Source organism: Anoplophora glabripennis, unplaced genomic scaffold (genome assembly GCF_000390285.2).
Source record: "Anoplophora glabripennis isolate ALB-LARVAE unplaced genomic scaffold, Agla_2.0 scaffold299, whole genome shotgun sequence".
Classification (NCBI taxonomy): Eukaryota; Metazoa; Arthropoda; class Insecta; order Coleoptera; family Cerambycidae; genus Anoplophora; species Anoplophora glabripennis.
In genome coordinates, this window is record NW_019417348.1 from 329,080 (window position 1) to 353,762 (window position 24,683).

The following is a 24,683-nucleotide window of genomic DNA, read 5'->3' on the forward strand; positions in this document are numbered from 1 at the left end:
TATTCACAGAAGGGCAAATAGTCACTTAGAATATTTCTATAGGAATCAAAACTGAATACCAAATTTAGAATTAATAAAGCACTAATTGAATTTTTAAGGGTTTGAATGTTTAAATGATACAAAAAAGTACAGAATTTATAATAAATAGAGACTGAAAATATAAAAGATAAAAAATTGTAAGTAAACAGAACTAGTAATTTATTGAAATGAATGAACAAGGATAGGCAACCAGTAACACATGGAAATTTAGACTTTAGTGAATTTCACTTGAAAATAGTAGAATAAACGATGCAAAACTGGTCTTTACAGTAAACTAATTAAACAGTCTTTCATATAAAAATGATTTGAATGCAGTTAAATAAGTAATAAAATGTAGAAAAGCAAATTTAAAAACTTGTCACAATGACATCTAATAAATGAATCTAACGAAAACCAAAATTTATTGCTATAAACTTATTTAACTACATAAAATTATGATAGAAAGTTTAATTAACAATAATACTGATACCATGCAAAGACAAGTTATGTAAAACCATATAAAATGACATAAATACCTGTAATTCGAAATGACTCTACCGAGACCATAGTAATTTGTGAGATTCCACAGTGAAAAACAATTCTCCAGATTAAATGATTTAAAAAGAATACAAATATAATCTCAAAGACTGGTATAATACAGAAAACATATAGTGTAAACCATTTTTTGAGTACAAATTTCCATAGTGCGACCAAGTGAGAGGGACGTTGAAATTCAACACTCTGTAAAAGACACATAATGGTTATTTGGAATATAATGTCACAACAGAAACTTTAAACAAAGTCTGAATTTTAAATTTAAATACTAGAATTAAGTGTAATATAAGAATTGTAATTGGTACGGCCAAATTTAAGACAAGAGGTATGCAAGAGGTGACATGTCTCCTAATCAGACATAGTGCCCACTAACAGAAGGCAAATTTCATGAGGAATTCAACCCTGTAAATAAAAATTAGCCATTGTAAAGCATAAATCCATAAACTCAAAAAGAAATTTCCACATTATCAAATTATGACGTAGTCATGGAAATCAAACAAAATTTGAATAGGTATAAATACTAAAATGTCATAATTTTCGGTAGTACACGTTCAACACCCAGAAGGTCAACACCTAGAAAAAAGGGCATTACAAAACAATCGAATGTAATAAATTATTTACCTGGTTACTTAAAAAAAATATATAATTTGTATGAGATTTATTGCTCGAGTGAACTCCAGAAGTGAAAAAAAACCAAGCATAACCTCAAAGGCGTACCAAAGCAAACATTGGCAAGAAAGTGAATTAACAAAAATCCGAACAAACGTAAAGTGACATAAGCAGTGAACGCAAAAAGTTCGAAACAAACAATGCATTTAGTGAAAGTGAGTGATAAGTGGCAGGACAAGTGCAAGAAAGCAAACCTGATACAAATGCAGTCCATAGAGGGTCAAATTGACAGGGGATCGAGAATCCAAGTATAGCAGTCAACGTAGGAGACTGGAAACAACGAGGGAAAACCAGCAGTCAACAGGCAGAAGAATACAAGGTAGCAAAATCCTTCAAACCTTTATGACATGCATTTTTTTCTGCGTTTGTCATAAGCTATAAATTTGCGTTACACTGGCCAATAACAATAATAATATTGCTCTCAACTAATAAAGAATTCATTTTGCAAAATTAAGTGCACTATCAAATAAAAGGGGAAAAGTTAAGTAAATCTTAACTTTCAAATAGTGTGTAATAAAGATTGACGGATAATTTTATGTTACTACATTTAAAAATAATGATTCTTCATAAAGAGATCTCAATTAAATTAAATTTATACTAAGAGTCAGTAATAAGGGATTTGTTATTATAACCAAATCGTTAATCCATGTTCATTTATTCATATAAATAATTCATTGTAGAAAGAAACTGTTAATACATGTTAATTTGTTCTTTTCTGTTTTACTTGTTCACTTCATTAATTACCAATATCAATAGACAGTATCAAAATTTATTTTTTTTAAGAGTAAATAATAAAACTATCAACTTTTCAAAATTTAAATTAAATTTGAAACATTCATTTAGATATTTCAATACTTAAAAGATTAATCATTTGTTAGATATTTGAGTAGATTAAAAAAAAAAGAAAAAAAAACAAACAAAAGCCCAGTGAACCGCGAACCCTGAGGAAGAGAGCTACATTGCTATGAGTAAACATAATTGCAGAATTAGATTCATATAAGGTAAATATCATATTTGGTTAAATCTAACCTGGCGCTCAAGAAATTTCATTTGATTAATTTATGAAACAAAAACTTTATTATTATAATCATACAATAAATATCATTTATTCATTTACTTATTTAACCATCCATATAAATATAATTATAATTATTATAATATGTATGTATGTATGTACGTACGTACGTACGTATGTATGTATGTATGTATGTATGTATGTATGTATATATGTATGTCGGAGGGTGGTGGAATTGTCTTCCACGCGGTACTTAGGCCTTATTAGGCCCCTTGTACACCCCTCCTTCATTACTCGAGTACTTTTCTTCAAATAGGATGGCTATTTACTACACGGGTGGCTTGGTGGCAAAGTCTCGTACAGTTTATGTATGATAGCATGGTCTTGAGTTACAGCGATTTTCTTGCTCTGTTCTCATTACCATTTATTGGGAACCACACGCGTGCGGCAAATGTTGGGCGACCCAGGTCTCTTGGTAGGCTGCCACAGCCACGTCCCCGAGCCTGCCTTAGGTCACCCATCCAAATTCCAGCCCACGTCCGTGATCTGCCCTCGGCAGATCGAAATCCGCCGGCCAAGGCACCCGGCTAGGCGGTCCCCTTAATCTCTATGTCATTATTATTTGTTGTTTTGAAGTGGATGTCGGCAACTACAAAAATAATTTATTACGTCAAAAATACCGTATTCCTATTTTGGCAAGTATTTTTTCACTTCGGTTCATCCTGTTATGGCTTATAAACAACGGCACAACTATTATCGTCACTACTTATAGCCACTGAAAATAATGTGTTACAATGACACAAATCAGAAAATGTCACTATCTCTTGTTGAATATTTAGCAAGAAATTCTGATATAATGACACAACTCAATCAGTGTCAGTGCTGCTGAATATGAATACATTAAATTTTTAAATAAGAATGACCCATCTGAAAAAATGTCACTAATGATGAATAAAGACACAAAGTTAATTTATTACTGCGACACAAGTTAAAAAATGTCACTGTTGCATACAATAAATACCCAGTAGGACACAACACACTCTTGAATAGTGAAGTCGTGTCAGTAATAGGGGTTTACGATAATTGGAGCGCGATATACCGCGATGTATCAATACGTTCGATAATTGTAACTTATAAACCGTATCGCGTTTGATAAATAATTGCACCTTATTGATTAGGTAGATCTACCCATAAATCCATAAGTCCATAAATCCATCCATAAATTTTGGATCGACTATTTGAGTTAATACATACGGTAAACGACTTTCATAACCTCAAAAAGAAAAATTTATTTTTGCTCCTCATAACATTATATGAAGATCATCTTAAAATGTTCAAGTCTGGAAAAAACCGGAAAAGTTATTTGGAACTTAATCGGAAAAGGTATGGTTGCAAAAGGATATAAATTTTCAGGAGAACAATGTCATATAAAGTACAGAAATTAAAAAAAAACATATAAAATAATTGTTGATAATAATAGGAATACAGGAAATGGATCCATATCTTGGCCCTATTTTGAAAGATTTAATAATATTTTTGGTAAGGATGCTGCTGTTTTGCCAGTTTCTACATCAGAAGCAAGTAGTTTTTCAGCAGTTAGTGAAACATCTGAGGGATCGTCAGATGATGTGGTAAGTATGCATTTTTTATATCATTACATTAAACCGACTCAATTTTACCAANCAGGGGTCGGCAAGTAATTTTAGGTGGGGTCCGGATACTTTTAAAAATTTTTAACGAGGTCCAGGAAAAAATTAATATTTCTTACAAATTTTCATTTGGACTCAAATTTATTCTGCTTACTAACCATTAAGAACTCAAAACACTCACACAATTGTAAAATACTAGAAAAAATTATAAGGTTGGCACGCAAACGTAAAAAACATTTTTTAAATAATTTATTTGAGTAATTTATGCTTTCAAAAAATTTTTGGCGGTCCAGTACTTTACCTTCCGCGGTCCGGACCTGGACCGCGGTCCGCCAGTTGCCGACCCTTGCACTAGACGCTAGTCCTGTGTGTAGCTTGATTTGACATGCAAAAAGTTTTAGCTACTCTACAATCTAACATAAGCGATTTCTATTACAAAAGCAAGTACTCCACATACAATTTTATAGTTTCCTATCTAGGAAACAATGAGGGTTACTGTGGTGTATTGTGTGGGACGAGCAAACAGCAAAAAAAGGTCCCAATGAATCTGCGAGTTGTTTTTAGAAATTTTTAAAACTAAAAACCACAAAAGGAACGAAAAAGATAATCTTACATTTGGGCAACTGTGGGGGACAAAATAGAAACTGCTTTATATTTTCAATGTTTACCTTTGCTACTGCACACTTTAAAATTGAGATAATACATAGGTTTTTGGAAAAAGGCTATCCTCAGAATGACTTTAGTACCACTAGCGCCATCTTTACATAACATGTCTTTGTAGTGTTGGTAAAGGTTTGTTAAAATAAATAGAACAGTAGTACGATGATAACTCTCGAAGGAAGCCGTTGTTATTTAAACTAGCGTTAAAGCTCTCACTTTTTTGTTCATACTTCCCTACAAATTCCATCAAATATAAATTAGAAAGCATTGATGAAACCATACAAGAAGTTTCAAAATTGACAAAGAAAATGCTCTCAATATTACCGATCAGAAAATTATAAAATGGGCAATCATACAACAAATTACCTGCAATTCATCATTACTGGTTGTGCAACAAATCTTTGGGAAATGAGGGTATAAAACTAGCTATTTCTAGAGACAGGTTTCAGCTCTTAGCAAGCAAACTTTACTTCAATGTCCCGAAAAAGCCAAACAACGCTAGTAAGCGTTATTACATTGACGATGTGGTATCCTGACTTAAAAAAACTTTTTCTCAAGCAAATTCAGGAAGTAGGCACCAATCAATAGATGAGTCGATGGCTAAATTCAAGGGCAGATCTGCCTTAAAACAATACTTACCCTTGAAAATCATCAAAAGAGGGGTAAAGATTTGGGAACGCTGTGATTCAAACACAGGATATGTATATGATTTTAGCATATTTTCAGAACAACAGAAAGAAAACTTAAAGAATTATTGTGATTTTGTAATACTAGTAAAATACCTATAATGTATCACGCCTTCTAGAAAAGTTCAAATTCAAAAGATTCAACTCTCGAAGCAGAGATATTTGACACCGATGAAGCTGGAAGTGAAGACAGTGAATAAAAATAGTTTTTAATAAAAATGTAGTAGTTTACTTAAAGTTCGTCATAAAATGAAAGTCGTAACTAATCTTTCGTTTTCTCCGACGAATACTATAGGAACTCATTCAAAAGTCACTTATCAAAATAGTATTTAAAAAACTGTCACAATTTTTAAATTTTACATTTACGTAGCACATTTAAAGATATTGAAAATATAATATTTTGAATGTACTGGTTTTTGTTTTTGTTTTGTGTTTTTATTTTGAATTATCTCAAAACTGCAAATAATGAGTTATGTACTACAGTCTTCGTTGGATGACTCGAGATGTAGATATCTTTTTTATTTACTTCTGCTGTTTTTCCTTCATGCAAATTGGAGTCCATCAAAAAAATCTTGATTTATTCTACATTAAACTACTGAAACTTTTAATTATTTTTTGGTACAAGTTTATAACACGGACAAAATTGGCCTTAACTTCCAGCTTTTACACCAGAAAACATTTGCGTCAAGTCAGGAAAAATAAGCTCCTCGATTTAAGACAAAGAGAGACTAACTGTAGTTTTGTTCCAGTGCCACTGGAACACACAAGATTCATAAGTTACTGCTGACGAAAGCCTTGAAAATGAGTTTTTAAATGATGATGGTATAGTGCAAACAGTTATTGGTGAAGATGATCAAGAAAATGAAGAAGAAAAAGAAGGTGTTCAAGAGGAGGATGTGGAAAGGTAAACCACACAGAAACAAATGTCGCAGTTGAGCTAGTAACATCCTACATTGAACAACCACTTCAGGTGATATAATGTTTATGAAAAAAAATTGGATTATTTTGCTTTCAAAAGGTCACAAAGAAACAGAAGACTTATAGACCTCATGTTTTATATTTGCAATACAGTCCTGTGATGAATGTGATATTTAATAGCCCGTTTAGTAAGGATTAATATGTACATATTTGTATGTACTGCAATTATGTTAATACAGTACTTCGACTAAAGTAACATGAGTTGTTTTTTTTTACAACAAAAATGTTCTTCCAGCGTAAGTTTTTTTAATTACATTAACAACAAAGTACACTATATGTAAGCCGCTTTGTACAATAGACTACAACAAAGCAAAAAAGGAGGTTGACTACAGCGACCAAATGTCAGCTTACTACACTTCTTTACGAAAAAGCTTAAAATGGTACAAGAGAGTTGCATTTGAGTTAATATTTGGGGCAGTTATAGTCAACTCTTGGATAGTGTACAATAGCATAATTAGGGAGAAGATATTGACACTGCTAGTATTTAGAGAAAAACTAGCATTTCAGTTAGAACAAAAATTACAACCGGAAATAATAGCCTCGACTTCTAAAAAAGTACATATACTGATAAAAGATGAATGCCTGGGAACCAGGAGACGAAGAAATTGTACAGAATGTAACAAGAAGCTAAGAGAAACGATGTCAAGCAAAGGAGTCGATCTAAGAGTCACCAAAGTCACTATCTATTGTGATGTATGTGTCATATAACAATGCACATAATTTTTCTTAAAAATTATTTTCAAAAGAGTATTTTGACAAATTGATAACAGTTTTAATAACAATTTATTGGAGCTATGATTGCCTCAACCACTATTCTCAGCATAAAATTAGGATGGCTGATTGTATTCAGAGAATAATGGTGAAACCATTGATACACAAAAAATAACAATTCAAGACTATGTGGTAATGGGTGGCCAAAATCAAAATGCCCAATTGCCTTCATGTTCCCAAAATCAACAGGACTACAAATACAGTGAAAACGATACCAAATTATTAATAGATATTTATAAAAGGTTCAAACCTAAATTAGAGACAATACAAATGAAGACTGCTAAACATCTACGGAAAAAAAATTTCTGACAAACTGAATAAAATGGGTACTAACGTTACCCCTAATAACTGTTCTAATAGGTGGATTTATGGAACGGAATTATAAAAAATTTATTAATAACCAGAATAAAACAGGTAAATACAATAGTTATTTTTTTTTTAATTGAAAATAATGTGGAATATAAATTGAAAGTTGTTAGCGTGATACATTATTATAGGGATAGGTCGCAAATATTTCGAATACGGAAAGGAGATGGAAGAAATATCTGCGTAGAAAGAAAAAAAAAACATTTAGGTACCCGGAAGTTTTACTAGGTTCAAGTACTATTATACATTTATATTATACATTTCAAATTTCGGTTTATCAACTAAAAAACGACTATAATAATTCAAGGGTTTGAATGTCAAAATGTCAAATTGCAACGAGAATACTCAGTGCGCCTGTCTATACAAGCAGCGTACAAGTAGTTCCTGCATACGACCATGTACCGATATTGTTGCCGTTGTACGGTTCAATGCTCGTCCCAAAGATATTTGGAATGCCAGGAAAAACGTACAAAGAATAATCATATTTAATTTGGAACAGTTTTTTGGTATTGCGCAAACTCGAAACCGTACATTGTATGGTTTCTATGTATTTGGAACAAACCTATTATCTATAGGCTATATGCATTCTTTATCTACATACATCGCTGTATTTCCTGTACCAGAAATGTGGTGGTTAATTTATTAGAACATTTTTTCTTATTTTTTCTGTTTATCTACTATTACCTAAATCCTAAATCCTTCACCATTCTAAAATCAAATTTCCACAATCATTATTTTATTAATATATTGAGATGTATGGAAATGTGGCATGTTTAGTAAAATTAGAAGATATTGGTTTGGAAATTGAAAATAAAATTGAGAAAACGAATGCATAAAATTAGCGGTGATAGATATCACATATAATGTATTGTAAATTGCCTATATGGAAGGGGCTAAAATGAAAGGAAAAAAAATGTGACAATAAATTTAAAAATATTTAAAATTTGACATGACCTTTCCGGACACCCTGTATAAATACTGATGAGATTCTTTCAGATCATGGATCAGTTGTAGATAACTCTGAAGAAGCTACAGAATTTCAAAAGGTTTTGTGAGTCCAATAACAGCGACTCAGAATTTTATTTATTTATATTTTCATTCATTCATTCATTTTTCAATTTATAGTGCCTTCATAAATCCTCGAGTCTGACATAACCAGATTTGTTTTGGCGCACAGTAAATTTTATTTTCTTAAGTTGGTGTTTCAGAAATTACCCAAAAAAAAATTACCAACTTAGGACCCCAGACGAAATATCAGTCCAGACGCTTGTAATTTTTTGTGTTATTGTTAGGTTTTAACTTTCAGGATGAAGTCTTAATATTGACTATCGAATAACTGTATCAGCAGAAATTAATTCAATAGTTAATATAATCAAGATTAGATATACCCAAACTGACAGGCTTGGTTGATGCTGAAAAATTAAATACAGAATGGCGAATGTTGGCAGATATTGAAGAATTAAAAGTTGAAAGTTTAAAAAGGTTTAAATTTTGGCATTATGTGTGTACAGTTAAAAATGAACTTAATGAGTATACCTATGTTTCCCAATTTATCTATTTGTATTAAAGCAGTAATGTATTTACTCCATCCCTCGGCTTGTGCCGAAAGAATTTTTTCACAGCCCACATTATTGAAAACAAAAACTAGAAATAGATTACAAATAAGTATTTGTGACACTATTTTGCATGCGAAGCAACAATTGAATAAACGTAAAGAAATGTTTCACATGAGATTCACTTGAAACCCTATTGAAGAAAAAACTTTCTTATAAAAAAGCAGATAAATAATTACTGCATTCAGCAGAGCTCATCAAGGACTACTCGATGATAAACCATCTGCTGAATACTTTTAAAAAACCAATAACTAATCCAAAGATTAGTTACTGGACTCTATTTTTTCCATTTCAAAATCCGATTTGTAAGCATTGATTTTATAATTTTTTTTTAAGAGTATTCGGCAGACGATTGGTAGTGTATCATCGATGAGCTTTGCTGAATGCAGTAAATATACAACAAAATAAAATATTGTAGTATGACTTCGGTTATAAACGTTGATTTAATAAATATAATTTAAATAACCCATCATTTTTGACCCGTCTACAATTCAAAATTTCCCTTCAACGGACAATCAGAATCTACGCAGTCGCAGTTGTTTATTAATTCTGAAGCACTGAGCGTGAATAGACTTGTCTGTTGTCAGTGTGCATTTATGACGGGATAAAATGTCTAAAAAAATGTTATTTGCTAACTCTCAAGCAAAAGATTGATGTTTTGGAAGTGTATGAGAAACAAAAACTTGTTGAGATTTGTTTAAATGTTTTAATATAAGAAAGAAGCAAGCAGATCAGATCATAAAAAATAGAACTGAACTTTTGAATAAGTGTCACTCTAATGCTGAAAAACAGAGCTCTTTTATGTTTTGTTCAGAAACTTCTTTGCCTCTTATGATTTTTTCGTATCTGCGATCGTTATCGAGAAAAAAAATAAAACATGATTTTATGTAATTCGTTAGATGAAATTTAAATTCTTAAAATAGTCCAGTAGGCTTTGGCTTTTGTTAGATAATTTCTTGTTTCTATTAATTTTGACAGTTCGCATTTGAAATCGTAACTTGGGTCTGCATATGTCTAAGGTTAAAGGAAATTAAAGGTTTATGTTATAAACTGTAAGGTGTAAAAGTGTTTTAAATACTCCATATAATCTCACAACAATGCCAAATAAATCCAGAGCCTACTGGACCATTTTAAGAATTTAAATTTCATCTAATGAATTACCTACATAAAACCGTTTTTTTTATTTTTTTTCTTGATAACGGTCGCAGATACGAAAAAATCATAATTGCTGTTTTTCAGCAATATTAACATTAGAGTGACACTTATTCAAAAGTTCAGTTCTATTTTTTATGATCTGAGCTGCTTGCTTCTTTCTTATATTAAAACGTTTAAACAAATCTCTAAGTTTTTCCTTCTCATACACTTCCAAAACATCAATCTTTTGCTTGAGAGTTAGCAAATTACATTTTTTTTCTAACGTTGAAACAGCCTTAAATTTGAAGATTCCTGAAATGGTAAAAAATCTACTGGTTATAAATAGTTATGATCAAGGATCTGTAATTTCAAAAATTGACGACAACTCCTTCAACAAAATTGAAAACTCTGCTAGAAATGATTTACCAGGTATTATCGAAAAAGAAGACTACCTCAAAGACTATCCTAAATACTATGGACCCTGTACCAATCATCCGAAACTCTTTAAAATAGTAAGCGGTCATCGTCAAACTATTTTAATGATGGTAGACTATTTAAAAAAAGCACACCAGTCTGTGAGCAATCAGTCCTCGAGCCAAGAATCGGAATTTTTGAGCAACCGTCGAGTTCAAACGATGTCAAAGTCTCAGTCAGAGTCGTCTTCGGTGGATTCAAGAACACCAGATTTGAGTGAGGAGAATGCCCTCATATCAAGAATTTTAAAGACATGGGTGAAAAATAAGTGATAAAAACGTATGAAAACGTATGGTCCAGTTGGACTTAGTGGAAGTGGCCCTTTCGAATTGAACAGAATTCGATAGTTTGAATATTCCAAAAACCTACAAATTAGCAGGAAGAAGATTAAATTTATTATAGATACCTACATTTATTTCCAAGTTTAGTTTTTTTATACTCCTAGCTACATTTTAATTTAGTTGATGTTGTTTAGTCCTAAGAGGCAATATTTGTTATTTTGTTTTTTTGTAAACCATATTGGTTTGTATACAAATAAACAAAAATTTGTGCTACAGTTTGTATTCGCTGTTTATTTAGGTTTACTTTTTTTCGAGCCTTTCTCTTTTATTGAATAGTGTGATTGTACCCCGCTAACATGGTAAGCGATTAATACTTGAGTAATACAAATAATATTTGCGTAAACTGAGTCATGTGAGTAATACTGTGTAATATGAGTAACATGTGGGTAATGTGAGTAATAGTTGAGTAATACGAGTAATATCCTAGCAATAGTAAGTAATATTTTAGTAATAGTGAGCATTATTTAGCAAAATGAGTATTTTAGTGTACAAATTTTAGTCAGCGGTTTCCCCCCTCGGTAATAACAGTTGTGTTGTAAAATCATCAATTGGTAATTTAAATATAATATAATATAATAATTAAAAATACAAGAGATGTCAATGTTTGTTCTTTTTGAACATACAGCTACCTTGTACACTTTTTTCTCATAGAAGCCAACGAAGTATTTCCAAATTTTCACAAAATTTAATACCAAAAGATATAACCGAAACTTTTACCTTTAAAATCACATAAATACAGAAAATATTGTACCTAAATCTGCAGAGGTCATTGAAGTTTTTCAAGGAACACAAGTTAAAATACATTTAACATTTACCACACATCATCGAAAATTTAAAGAAGCGTCAAAGGAGTGTTCTGAAATAACAGCAATTATTTTTGAACAAGGGCATGCTGCATTTAAGATTTCTTTTGAAAAAATTAAAAGTATTTAAAAGAAATACTTAATGACCATGAAGAGTGGAATATTATACGAAGAATCATCTGAGTTATGTGAAACTGAAATTTTTTCCTTGGCCAAAATATTGAAATTCAAGTTCCTCCTGATGCTACAGTAAATTCCGATTTTGCAAATACTGTTCATGAAGAGTCTAAAGATAAATAACTGGAGTGCGATCAACTACTGAAACTTAAATACAACCCGATGAAATCGATAACAAACTAACAAATATGGCAGAAGAAGAAGTCGTTAATTCCACTCAAACGATATTTTTAGCATTAAACACATAAAAATGAAGCAGCGAGGTCCCCAAACAGTGGTTCACCAACTCCTGTTGACATTAAAAGGATTGAGAGAATTAAACAATGAGTGTATATATCTGTATGTATTATTGTTAATTTAATGGATATCCATGTTTTCAATTATTTATTTTTCTTATCTGTTTCTTAACTTTGTTCATTTTACGAAATATGTATAATAAAAGTTTTGATGTACAAAATCATTTTAATGGAATTGCTTTAAAAGGAAATATTATTGATGATATATGGGAGAAACACTCGTATTATAATATTTGTTCAACGGAAAAAACTAATAAACGTCGAAATGTTGAAACTTCTCCAACATGGAAAGAATTTTTTGATAACAAAGAAAAGATGAAAAAGGCATTAGAAAAAGCCAAGGAGCAAAGAGAAATTGAGAGGATAAATAAGTAAAAGGTCTGCAGTTTTGAATAAAAAGAGGTATGAATAAGAAAAAAAAATCAATACTTATTTTATTTGAAAAGAGCATAGTCAGAAACACTTGTGCCAAATTTCAAAATTTTAATCAAAATAGTCTCTCAAATAATGTAATGTATGTGTATATGCCTATTTTGCTGAGAAAACTTTCCTGTTTCCGAATAAAAATAACATTAGACTGGGAACTAATTTAACTACACACAATAATACTCCCCCATCTATGGATGCATGCATGCTAAAGATTTGAATATGGACATGGAAAAATCGATACTAGAACAAATATCCATTTCACTCACAAAAGGTACTGATCACGATATTGATATGGAAACTGAAAATGCTGCCACTGACATACAAACTGAAGAAAACGTTGTTAATGAAGAAGATGCGTTAGAAGGCGGATGAAATAGATATTTTCTCCAATTTTGAGTCACTGACTATAAAAGACTACAGTAGAGATGATGGCAAAAATGGTTCTGATTGTGACTGAAAAATATTTCATATTTAAAACAGGTTGTTTCTAAATTCATGCAAAAAATTTTAAAGGGTGATTTTCATAGAAAACTCACAGGGGTCTTTCATATAATTTTTTTTTCAAAATCCCTTCCCCTCTATACAGTTACAGTTAAAGTTGAGGAACAACATATTTTTAACCATTTTACCACTGTAAATAAAGTTAAAACAATTAAATTTGGCATGGACTTTTTAACTTAGAGATTATGTTATAAAAATCATCAACTCCTATAATATTTTTTATCACACCTTTTTAATGTGTCGAAATTCTTAGCAAAGAATTCTTCAATGTAAAACTTCTTGGTTTTTTAAACTGAAAACCCTTAAAATATTTCACATCAGTTTAGTATATTTTATATTCATGGATTACTATATGCCTATGTACTTTATTTAAAAGGGACTAACTTTCCCTCAATTTACTTGTATTCAATCTTTGGGAATTGTGGTGATTGCAAAGCAATCTCTGGAATTCGCCACAATTTTAAAGCAATCGCTGGCAATCGTACCGATTTCGAGGAAATCATATGATTTCCACAATATGTGTACATTTTTTTGGTAAAGGGGTTACCCCCTTCAAATAAAACCAATCTTTTTCGATGTGGGAGAAACGGTTTTAGTTGGAACCCACTCACAATCTTCTGCAGGTAACAAAATTAATATAAAATGTATAATTTTATAACTTAAATTGAGTAGGGCGTTTGTAAAAAATAAATCAATATTATTAGAAATCCATTTTAATAATGCAGGAAAACAACCATTTAGCTTTCAGAACAAAATTGCAACCTCCATATTTCTTGCGAAAAACTAACTCGAGCGACGACCTTCAGTGGACAACAACCCATAACTCCGATATTTTCAACGCAAATAATTTGAAAAAATTTGTAAATGTACTTCAAACTACTATTAAAATAATGTCAAAGTTGGATCAAATCCTAATCAATTTAACCCACTCAAAAAAAAAATCATGAAAAACGCCTGAAAATCAGCATCCTAATATGGTTTCCCCTCTTAATTAATTGTTATATGAACACATCTTTTCCTCACTTGTGTTTATTTAATTTTTTTTTTTTTAGGTAATAGATTTCGCATAGGTACTTAATTATTTTATTAATTATCACCAAGGTGCTCACCAGTGCATTGTCAATAAAAATCTGTTGTAATTATCATGAAAAATTATGTTAATTTGATAATAATTGAAATAATGCTTTATTCAGGTTGTCTGCAAATTTCACCGACAACGTTTGACTGCATATTCACAACGATAAATACATACGATCTATGAAAAAAGTTAAATAAAAAATGTGTGGGTTTTGAGTCTTCAAAAAATAAAACTAAGTAATTTAATTAATAACTTCATAACCCTTTTACCGATCGCGTTAAGATTTGGCACATTTATTTGGACTATTATGACTTATTTCTTAGAGCTTTAGTCAAATCAATATACTTACTGGGTGGTAGTTTTCTCCGGTTACCTCCCGGTCAAAACTTTACAGCGGTCGTATTTTTTCTAAACAGGCATTGAACATGAAAAAGACAGTTTTATTTAAAAAAGGTTGACTTTTGAGAAAATCGCCTACAGAAAATCATTCTTGAGAAAAATTACATTATTTGCAGGTTGTATGTTTTGGTTTGTGTAGCAGTGTCACGTATCTAAAACTTTAAGTAGGCGATGAAAACAAAATTGCTGTGGCTATCAGATAACGTTATTATTGTCAGTGGCCATATTGTTATTCTACTTTTATTTTAATATTAATTGATTTTGCCAGCTTTTTTAATTCGTTCCATTAGTTTATTTAGGAGGAAGTTTTTTATTAATATCATTTTATTAAATATGGAATATTCATTCAATGAGTCTGTCACATGCATTTAATATTAATAAGGTGCAGGATAAACTGTCGAGCTGCTTCACTGTTATTGTACAGTGAAAGATTCCCGAATTGTCGAACACCTCACCATATTACATTCACTTCGATTAATGGAAGATTACGAGACTACAATTCTTTTAAAAAACATACTGTAAAAGCCAGTTGTCCTTGTCAGTTGCCACCAAGAAGAAATTCTTGGGCGATTCTCTGTAACCTCGTAATCGGCTGTCCCGACCGATTTTTTTCAAAAAGTAATTAAATTATTTAAAAAAAAAACACTTCTAATAAAACTTTAACTCCGAAACTTTACGGGCCCTTTGTTTTTAGAACCATAACTATTTTTAGTTTTTCTTTAGACGTGATAGAAGCTCTAAAAATACAGTCCCCTGGCTGTCCCCATCACTGCATTTCCACATAGAAATGAGATTTACGAAGAATTTATTGAAACTACATACATTTGGCAGTCAATATCATAAAGAAAAATAATTAAATTATATTATTTTCGTAAAAGAAGGTCTCATTACGAATTTTATTTATTTAGTAAACTCCTGTGAACTTTGTCCCCAGAATTTTCATACAGTCCCCTGCCAGACATTAAAAGAAAACTATAACTAGACGATATATATTTTTGAGTGAAACGAAACGTAATTGCTGTGAAGTTGGCAACCTTGCCGAATGCGGCGTTGAGACGCCATTTTGTTTAGTGTCAGAGCGTCATTTGTGAGGTGAACACGCGCTTGGGCCGCTACCACAAACAGTCCTCTGGTAAGTCATAATATGTATGTTAATTACTTTAATAATCTCTATATAAAGTTTATTGTTACATTATTTATGTCTCAATTGATCGGTAGATTCTTAAAAAACTATTTTAAATCATTTTTGTAAATATTGTGAAATCTAACCGAAATACACAGTCCCCTGGCAACAGTCCTCTGCCTGAAATTGTAGCAGGGGACTGTTTTACACAACAGGGGACTGTGTATTTTGCGTATTGGTTACCGTTTTAATGTATTGTTTGTGTAAATTTATCCGCTAATCTGTTTTATTAATGTAAGAATCATCAAAGCATTATTGATCGCTTCGCATTATTTTTATCCTTTATAAACTTAAATTATTTTCCACAGGCTGATCGAATGCACGTGACAATTATGGCTCCTAAAAACAAAAAGTTATCCCGAGAGGAATTACTACAGAAAAAGAGAGAAGCAGAGCGATTACGTTACCAAAGAAGAAAAAATGACCCTCATAAGAGAGAAGAAATGAGAGAAAAGGAGAAGTTGAAGTACCAAAAGAAAAAAGAAAAAGGTTTGCGGAAATTAGTAAAGGATATGACACCTCGTGAGCACAGAGCTGCCTTAAACAAGTGGAAAGAATATTGTAACGTATACCGAGCCAAAAGAGTAAGACTGAAAAGTATCACTAACACTTTTGTACGAGAAAATACACCGTTATCAGACCTAGAAGCAGATACTCCGCCTTCAAGACCCGCCAGTCCAGTTCCAGTTCAAATATCTCCAGCTCGAAGCCGATCAGTTTCCAGTGCTAGTCTACAGCAAAGAAAAAAAGAAGCCCAAAAGCGACGACAGAAGTTTAACAGGGAAAGAAATGAAAAGATCTCACGTTTAGAGAAAAAACTTGAGAAGTACAGAAAAAGATTAGCGAGATTTGAAAGAAAAAACAAAAAGAACGTTGAAGATACGCCTACGACAAAGATGTTTAAAATGTTAGATGAGCCTGATCAAAGAAAAGAAGTAGTCAAGAAAGCGTTGTTTGGCGACGTCATTAGTAAGCAGCTAAAAGAAAATTATTCCACATTGAAACGTACCAAAGAGAGACAAATCTTTAAAAAAGTTGTTACTGGTAGTGTTCTTCAAAAGTACAAGCACTGGATACCTAAAGAAATGAAGTCGTTGTCTAGACCCGGAAAAAAAATTTAATCTCATTGGCTTAGAAGCACCTGTAGCTAAACGATGTAAAATACCTGATAGTTATAAAAGAGCTGTTCAGAATTTCTTCGAAGATGATAGTAATAGTCGTATGGCAGCCGGTAAAAAAGAATTCATTACTAGAAAAAACTGTGAAGAAACAGAAGAGATATCTTCTTGACACAGTTTTGAATCTTTACAAAAAGTTTATAACTGGAAACTTAAAAATGAGCTACCAAACATTTTGCCGACTCCGTCCATTTTGGGTCGTGAAACCAAACGCTCAAAACCGCGATACATGTTTTTGCATATTTCACAGCAACATAGACATGAAGCTCAGCGCACTTCATACTGCTAACATATTGACTTACAACAATCACCAGAAGTTGCTAGAAGATTTATGTTGCGACCGGTATAATGTGGATTGTGTGGCGAGGTCATGTCATACTTGCCTGAATAAAAACCCGAAATATAAAGAATTTGATGATAGAAATGTCATAAAATATAAAATGTGGGTTTCCGATAGGCAACAAATCCGAGATTTTAAGACTAAAAAACCCCGACAGGTAACTAAATGTTTGAAAAAAACATTTGAAGTACATCCAAAACAGCTCATAACACATTTGCAGAAACATTTACAGAAATTATTAGATCACCAGCGAAATATTATTCACCAATATAAAGTCATGAACGATTTGAAGTCACATCTACAAGGTGATGAGGTTCTGATCCACGTAGATTTCAGCGAAAATTATTGCACAAAGTACGCAGAAGAAATACAGGCCTTTCATTTCGGTGGATCTCGAACACAACTGAGTCTGCATACCGTAGTAGTTTACTTATGAAATTCCATTATTTCTTTTTGCACAGTCTCCGAGAACATAACCCATTGACCTGCTGCCATTTGGACACATCTGCGACCAATTTTCAAGACTCTTCCACATGGCATCAAACGAGTGCATTTCCTGAGCGATGGCCCTGTAACGCAGTATCGTAATAAAACTATGTTCTTTATAATGGCAAGCAAACTCTCTGAAGAAATTCCAGATATTGAAAACTTTACATTGAACTACACCGAAAGTGGCCATGGAAAAGGTGCACCAGATGGTATCGGAGCAACGTGCAAAAGAACAGCTGATTTTGTTGTTAATTCTGGAGGCAACATCAACAATATTGATCAGTTTGTTAAAGTAATCCAAGAGCGATGTCTTGGCATCACATGTATTGCAATCGACGTTAAAGGCATTCAGGCAATGGTCGATAAAATTGAAGAGGAATCGGCCGATCAGAAGGGTTTTAAAGGCACTTTAAATGTGCATCAGGTCGCAGGTGTTTATTCCAGGTTCATCCTCAGCTTTCCAAGTAAATGTAAAACTCGAACAATGAAAAGTCTCAGCTGCTTTTGCAACATTGGCTCTTGTGAGCATTATAAGATTGGCAGTATCAACTTGGCTCTAAAACCTAGATGGACAGTAGAAGAAGTGTTTACAGAGTCCGAACCGGAAGATCTTGAATCTGCTGAACCTGAATTGACACCTACACCAAACAAGTCCCCTCAAAGATTGGATGATGATATAGCAGGAACAAGTGGCACTCGGAATTCATGTTACAATACTGGAGATTACGTTCTTGTGAAATTTCCAACTAAAAATGTAGAATACCGTTATGCTGCCGTAATTAATGAGATTGATGACGATGAAAACGACTTACTTGTTACTTNCAGATTTGTATGCATTCTTACAGGGTTTTCGTGAACAGGTAAATTATGTAGCAAATCACAAGTATGATGACGAAACCGATTTTACAGATGAAGAATTTCAAACAATTTCTCCAATAAACAAAGAACAGTATAATGAATTGTATACTTATTGCGATCCTATAATAGTCGAGAATGGTCATAGATATGTTCACAAGAAGGATCTTTTATGTTTTCTTTGCAAGATGCGGCAAGGTGTTAGCGATGAATTCTTGAAAGTAATTTTTAATTATACTTCAAGACAGTCTACCAGTTTAGCAATCGCCACAGTAAGGCAGTCACTGACTCTAAGGTTTACTCCAGAAAATATAGGATTTGGAGCTATTATGAGGCAAGAATATATTGCAAATCATGTCACTGAATATGCGACGCATTTGTATAATGAAATACCTCAAGAGCCAAAAGCAATAATCTACAATGATTGCACCTACCTTGATATTGAAAAAAGCTCTTGTTTTGACGTTTTAAGACGTTCGTATTGCGTTCATAGAGGTAGACATCTTTTGAAGCCAGCAATTTTCGTTGCTCCAAATGGCTATATATTGGATATACAGGGCCCATACTTTTCTAACGCAGCAAATAATGACGCGAATATTTTAGCTAACCGTTTGAGTCGAGATGAAGATATAATGCGCGACTGGTTACAAGAAGGCGATATTTTTATATTAGATAGAGGGTATAGAGATGTGATCCCATTACTCCATAGATTAGTTATTATTAGATAGATTAGTATGATTTGAGTTATACGTTTTTTTTGCAGTGAAAATGTTTAGATGCCGTAAAACCGATTATAGGAGCCTGAGATATGAAAAACGCGTTTTTCAACTTCCCATCGCTCATATCTCGGCTCCGGAGCATCTTGGCACTTTGTGCCCATGAAGACTTTTTCTCAGCATGACTTCAAGAAACTATTCTGAAAATTTCAAATAATTAGACCGAAATTCAATTTCCATAAGATTTGTGCGGGGTCCTTTGGAAATGGTAAAAACAGTGAAGAGTAAAGTACCTTAAATCTTAACGCTACGTGAAAAAGTAATGGGAAGAAGTTGCTTGGAATTAAATTTTAATTATAAATATGAAAACATGGCCTTCTAGTTAATACTCGACATTCTGGATATTCCAGGACTCTACTTATTTTTTAATACTTTCGGAGAAGCCAATCTATTTAAAAAATATTGCTTTATTTAAAAACAGATACACATGTTTGCATATTAATAATTTATTTTTTATACAGGGGGATCAAAAACCTCAAATAGCAAATTTAAATCAGTATACGTACCTGAAGGTGCTAGACACGTTTTTCTGGCCAGAATTAGAACATTTGGAATATAGACAAAAAGCGTATTTCCAACAAGATGGATGTCCCGCTCACTCAACAATTCTAGTCGGCAATTGGCTTAACAGAAAGTTTCGAGAGAAGTGGATATGGTCCTATTTGTTGGCCAGCAAGGTCCCCTGACTTGTCGCCGCTTGATTATTTCCTTTGGGGCTTCTTGAAAGAAAGACTGTACAGAGAACCAGTGCAACATAATTTTGATTTCTTGAAAAGCAGGATAATTGAAGCTGCTGCCCAAGTAAATGTTGAAATGATACATTAGACCTACGCTGCATATAGAAAAAGATTGGAGAGGTTTGTTGAACTTGGCAGACTTCATGTAGAATAGTTTTGTAGTGGCGCGTACATACTGATTTTGCCGTGTTCTCAAAATAAATGTTGGATTAATGTTTTTGAAGTTTTTGACTCCCTGTATAAAAAATAAATTATTAATATGCAAACGTGTGTATCTGCTTTTTTCAATAAAGCAATATTTTTTAACTAGAATGGCTTCTTCGAAAGTATTAAAAAATAAGTAGAGTCCTAGATTATCCCAGAATGTCGAGTATTAACTAGAAGGCCATGCTTTCATATTTAAACATAAAATTTAACTCCAAGCAACTTTTCCCCATTACTTTTTCGCGTAGCTTTAAGATTTAAGGTACTTTACTCTTCACTGTTTTTACCTTTTCCAAATTTTTGAACACCCTGTACATTAAATTGAACAAATGACTATCTTGCCAAGGGTTTCTGGACAAGCAAAAATTTTTATGAAGAATGATTTTTTTGACAATTGAAATTTTGTATCCATTTCAGGTATAGGCAACCCGAACCGGGGACACCCTGTATAAATAAATTCAGTGGGCCTCCTTATATAACTAAAATAATAGATTATTTTCTTCGAAATAGAACACGGTTTTTTGGCAAATTATAAAAATAATTGCCAGGATAGCATTTGTATGGGACCTGTACGAGCTTACAGAGAAATGACCTCTTAACGTTATTCCATAGTGTATTAAGACAATTAAATTTATGTAAAACTAATGTTCACAGAATTTTAAAACAGCAACTTCTTTCATGTGACTCCTGCTCATGAACTTGAAAATTTTTACCGACAACTCTTGCTTTACAAGGAATGGAGTTGTAAATTTTCATAATTTGCATGTGTAGCTATATCAATCAATATTTTGTTTTCATCACCTACTAAACTTGAAGTTTTCCCTGACACTGCTACGCAATCCGAAACATACAGACCTGCAAATTTTCTCAAAAATGGTTTTCTGTAGATGATTTTCTCAAGAGACAACTTTTTTTTAAATAAAACCTTTTCAACGTCGGTGTCCATTTAAAAAAAATACGACTACTGTAAAAGTTTTGACGCCTAAAAGGGGGATGTAATTGGAGAAAACTGCCACCCAGTATATCGATTAGACAAAAGGTTTAAGAAGTAATATGTCATAATAGTCCAAATAAATGTGCCAAATTTTAACGCTTCGATAAATAATATAAGTATATAATAATGTAAATAATATATAAAAAAAATATGATGTACAAGCTTGAGTAATATTTGAGTAACTATTTAATATACAAGGTGTCCCAGAATATATGGGCAATCTCTCAGATTTATACAGGGGATGTTAAAATAACATGACAAGTTCCTGTAAAGATTTTTCCTAGAAGGTACCCCTACGAAGATACAGGCCCCTAAAGTACGTCCCTGAAAATCAATTTTTTTAAAATAACTTTTAAAATACTTTGTGTAATTTAATTATTTTTAAGAAACACAAATGTAAATAAAAGTGGCATTTTTCTAAATAGGCACAGAAAGAATGTAAATTTCATCCATTTATTTCACTTTACAGGTGTAATAAAAATTATATTAAACATAAATATTTTTTTCTCGAAAACTTAATTTTATCGATATCAACCAATAGTGCCATTTTTAGTTCAAACTATCTAAAAATATTATTTTGGCAAACTAAATGCGCCAAATTGTTTTCGTGGGTCAATTTTTAAGGAGTCTTATCTGTTGACAATTGTATTAAAAAATAATTAAATTAGACAAAGTATTTTAAAAGTAAAACAAATTTAAAAATCGGTTTTCAGGGGCATCCTTTAGGGGCCTGTATCTCCTCTTGTCATGTTATTTTAACATCCCTTGTATAAATACGAGAGATTGCTCACATATTCTGGGACTCCCTGTACAGTTCAGAAATATATAATTAAGTAATTCTTTCATTTGAATCTTTGATTATTTTATATTTATTCGCAGAGAAATTACTCTCCATAATTTGCAGAATGAGGTCAGTTGGAAATAAACAACCGTCGAATACAAGCTTCCACAAAGCATTAAAAACTGCAGATGTACAAGCTTGAGTAATATTTGAGTAATACTGAATACTATTTGGGTGATACTTCAGAACTATTTAATATATTATATTAAAAATTTTCAATTATCTCTGTCACACGTACGAATTATAACAGAATTAAAAAAATTATTTGAAATTTAACTAAACACATTAAAAATGCAAAAGTATTTGAATATGTTTTTTAATTTTTGTAACTACTTACTTACGTGAAAAAGTTTCGGAAAAATCTATAAATTACGAGAACTACCTAGGTACTAATCAGATAATGTCATTTATGTTAATTGTGTTTTATTTTTGAGTATCAAACCCCATGATTTCTCTGCTATATATTTATTTATATCTATCATATTTGTATTAATGAAAAATAAATCTGATCTGATATATTTCCTTTAATTTCTAGAGATTACTATCTAATACTGAAAGGTTTACTTACCATCTCGGGTATATATTTCTGGATCATATTTCTAGCCGAACTAATTTCCTCTCCTTCTGCAGCTAATGAGATAGGATGGTCAACTATCAACTGCACACACAGAAAACATTTTTTCTCATCAAAAGATTTACTGTCACAAATATTTTCATCAGAACATTCCACTTTAATTTTGGGTACGTTTTCCACGACACTCGCGCAGTTACTGTTACTAAGGCAGGCAGACTTAAAACTGAATGCATCTTTGAGTCTATCGGAACAAATATTACACATCACTGGCTTTTCGCTTACCTCCAAATTCTAAAATACAACAAGCTGTAATGAAATTTATACTATATTTTAGTTTAATGTCTATAAAGTAATGTCAAATTTACTTAAATATATAATATACCCTATAAACTTTTACATTAAAAAGTTATTCAAATATCACCGACACAAATGGCAAACAAAAAGAAATTTTGAATACAATTAATGAAATTGTAAACATTTCAAAATGGAATGAACAAAACATGTCAAAAATATATATTTTTTATATTTAAAATATCACTTAGCTTCTTTTAAGTTTAAAGTAAACAGAGTAACGCAAAATTAAAGTAAAGGGTATAAACAAGCGTGTTTTCTTAAATTTTACAAATAAACTTCATGTTAGCTTACTGTGTTTGGTAAGATCATCTCTAAGTTTTTTGTAGTAATTTCGTTTATCACTTCGAAATTTTCATCACATATTGCACTAAGACACAGTCTGCACAGATATTCCTTTTTATTGTCCATTTTAGCTCAATTTAACAAACAAAAATGATAAAAAATGCACACTGTACAAATAATAAAAATATAAATTACGAGAACAATCACTAACCTCCATTTTTCTTCTTCTTCTAACCCGAGATCCTCGACCTTGTTCCCATTTGATCAAATGATGTATTTCCTAAAATATTGAAATTTAGGAACGTATAATAACGAAAACAACAGATTAGAATCAAAAACAATTTGTCTTACATATTTGTAGGTCCATGGAGAGTTCCTATTAAAAAATATTTATTTGACTACATGGTTTAAAAATCTTTTATATGATGAAATGTGTATTAAGTAAACAATTTTAACACAACCTGCTCGGGGAGAGTTATGTAAATTTCAAGTATAACTAGGGTAAAATCATCTGAAATTAGTCGTTTCAATTAGTCCGCCGTCCGCCAGTTTTATTACAATCTGTGTAAAATTTGCAAACCACAGATATGGAAAGTCACGGTTCCTAAATAGATCGGTTGTCTGGTAAGGTCGGTGTCATGGGGGCCATTACGTCAGTGCCTACGTCACCGGTATGCTTAGAATCAGCTGTCCAAGTAATTTGCATATTGTTTTATGATGATGGTGCGGGTGTTAGATGGATATTTGCGAAGGTATTTGTGTCTTATTTGACTTTTGTGAGTGTTTGACTTTTCTGTGGTTGCTACCCAGGGACTGATGAAAGTCGAAAAAGGACAGAAGAACTTTAAAAAATTGTAACGTAATATACCTAATATGTAAATTTTATTCCAATTATAGTAACTTTTTTGTTAATCCCTTACGTGACGTGTAATGTGATAATATATACCATGTCTTTTCTAAAAAACAAATCACTGAGAACTGCAATGAATTCATTTTTGTCATTTCCCTGCCCCTCCCAGACAGCAATATGTTCCCAGAATAATCCGAGTATTTTCGATTCAGAACATTTTTAATTATTCCTATGAATATTCTGTTTTAAATATATTTATACTTTTGAGAATATTCACAGAATATTGGAATATTTCAGATAAACTATACATTTTGAAATTTTCTGTAGATATTCACAAATATTCAAAGAATATATATATAGAGTATCTAAAATAAGAATATTCTTAGATGAATATACTTGGTAAAATGTTTAATT

At 31.8% G+C, this 24,683-nt stretch overlaps 1 protein-coding gene across 3 annotated transcripts in view; it reads right to left on the reverse strand.

The window, feature by feature from the left end:
• Window positions 1–24,276, reverse strand: part of LOC108908449 (zinc finger protein 99-like) — an 89,086-nt gene extending 64,810 nt beyond the window's left edge. The window contains exons 1-2 of one of the 3 annotated variants that reach the window (XM_018712486.1): window positions 23,631–24,276; window positions 22,778–23,074 (exon numbers count right to left, since the gene is read on the reverse strand). In XM_018712486.1, coding sequence (XP_018568002.1) covers window positions 22,778–23,074; window positions 23,631–23,636 — 303 coding nt within the window. In that variant the 5' untranslated portion in view covers window positions 23,637–24,276. Of the gene's footprint in view, window positions 1–22,777; window positions 23,090–23,428 lie in introns of all 3 variants that reach the window. The other 2 variants (XM_018712485.1, XM_018712487.2) reach the window with 2 other exon arrangements.
• Between the last annotated feature and the right edge of the window lie 407 nt (window positions 24,277–24,683).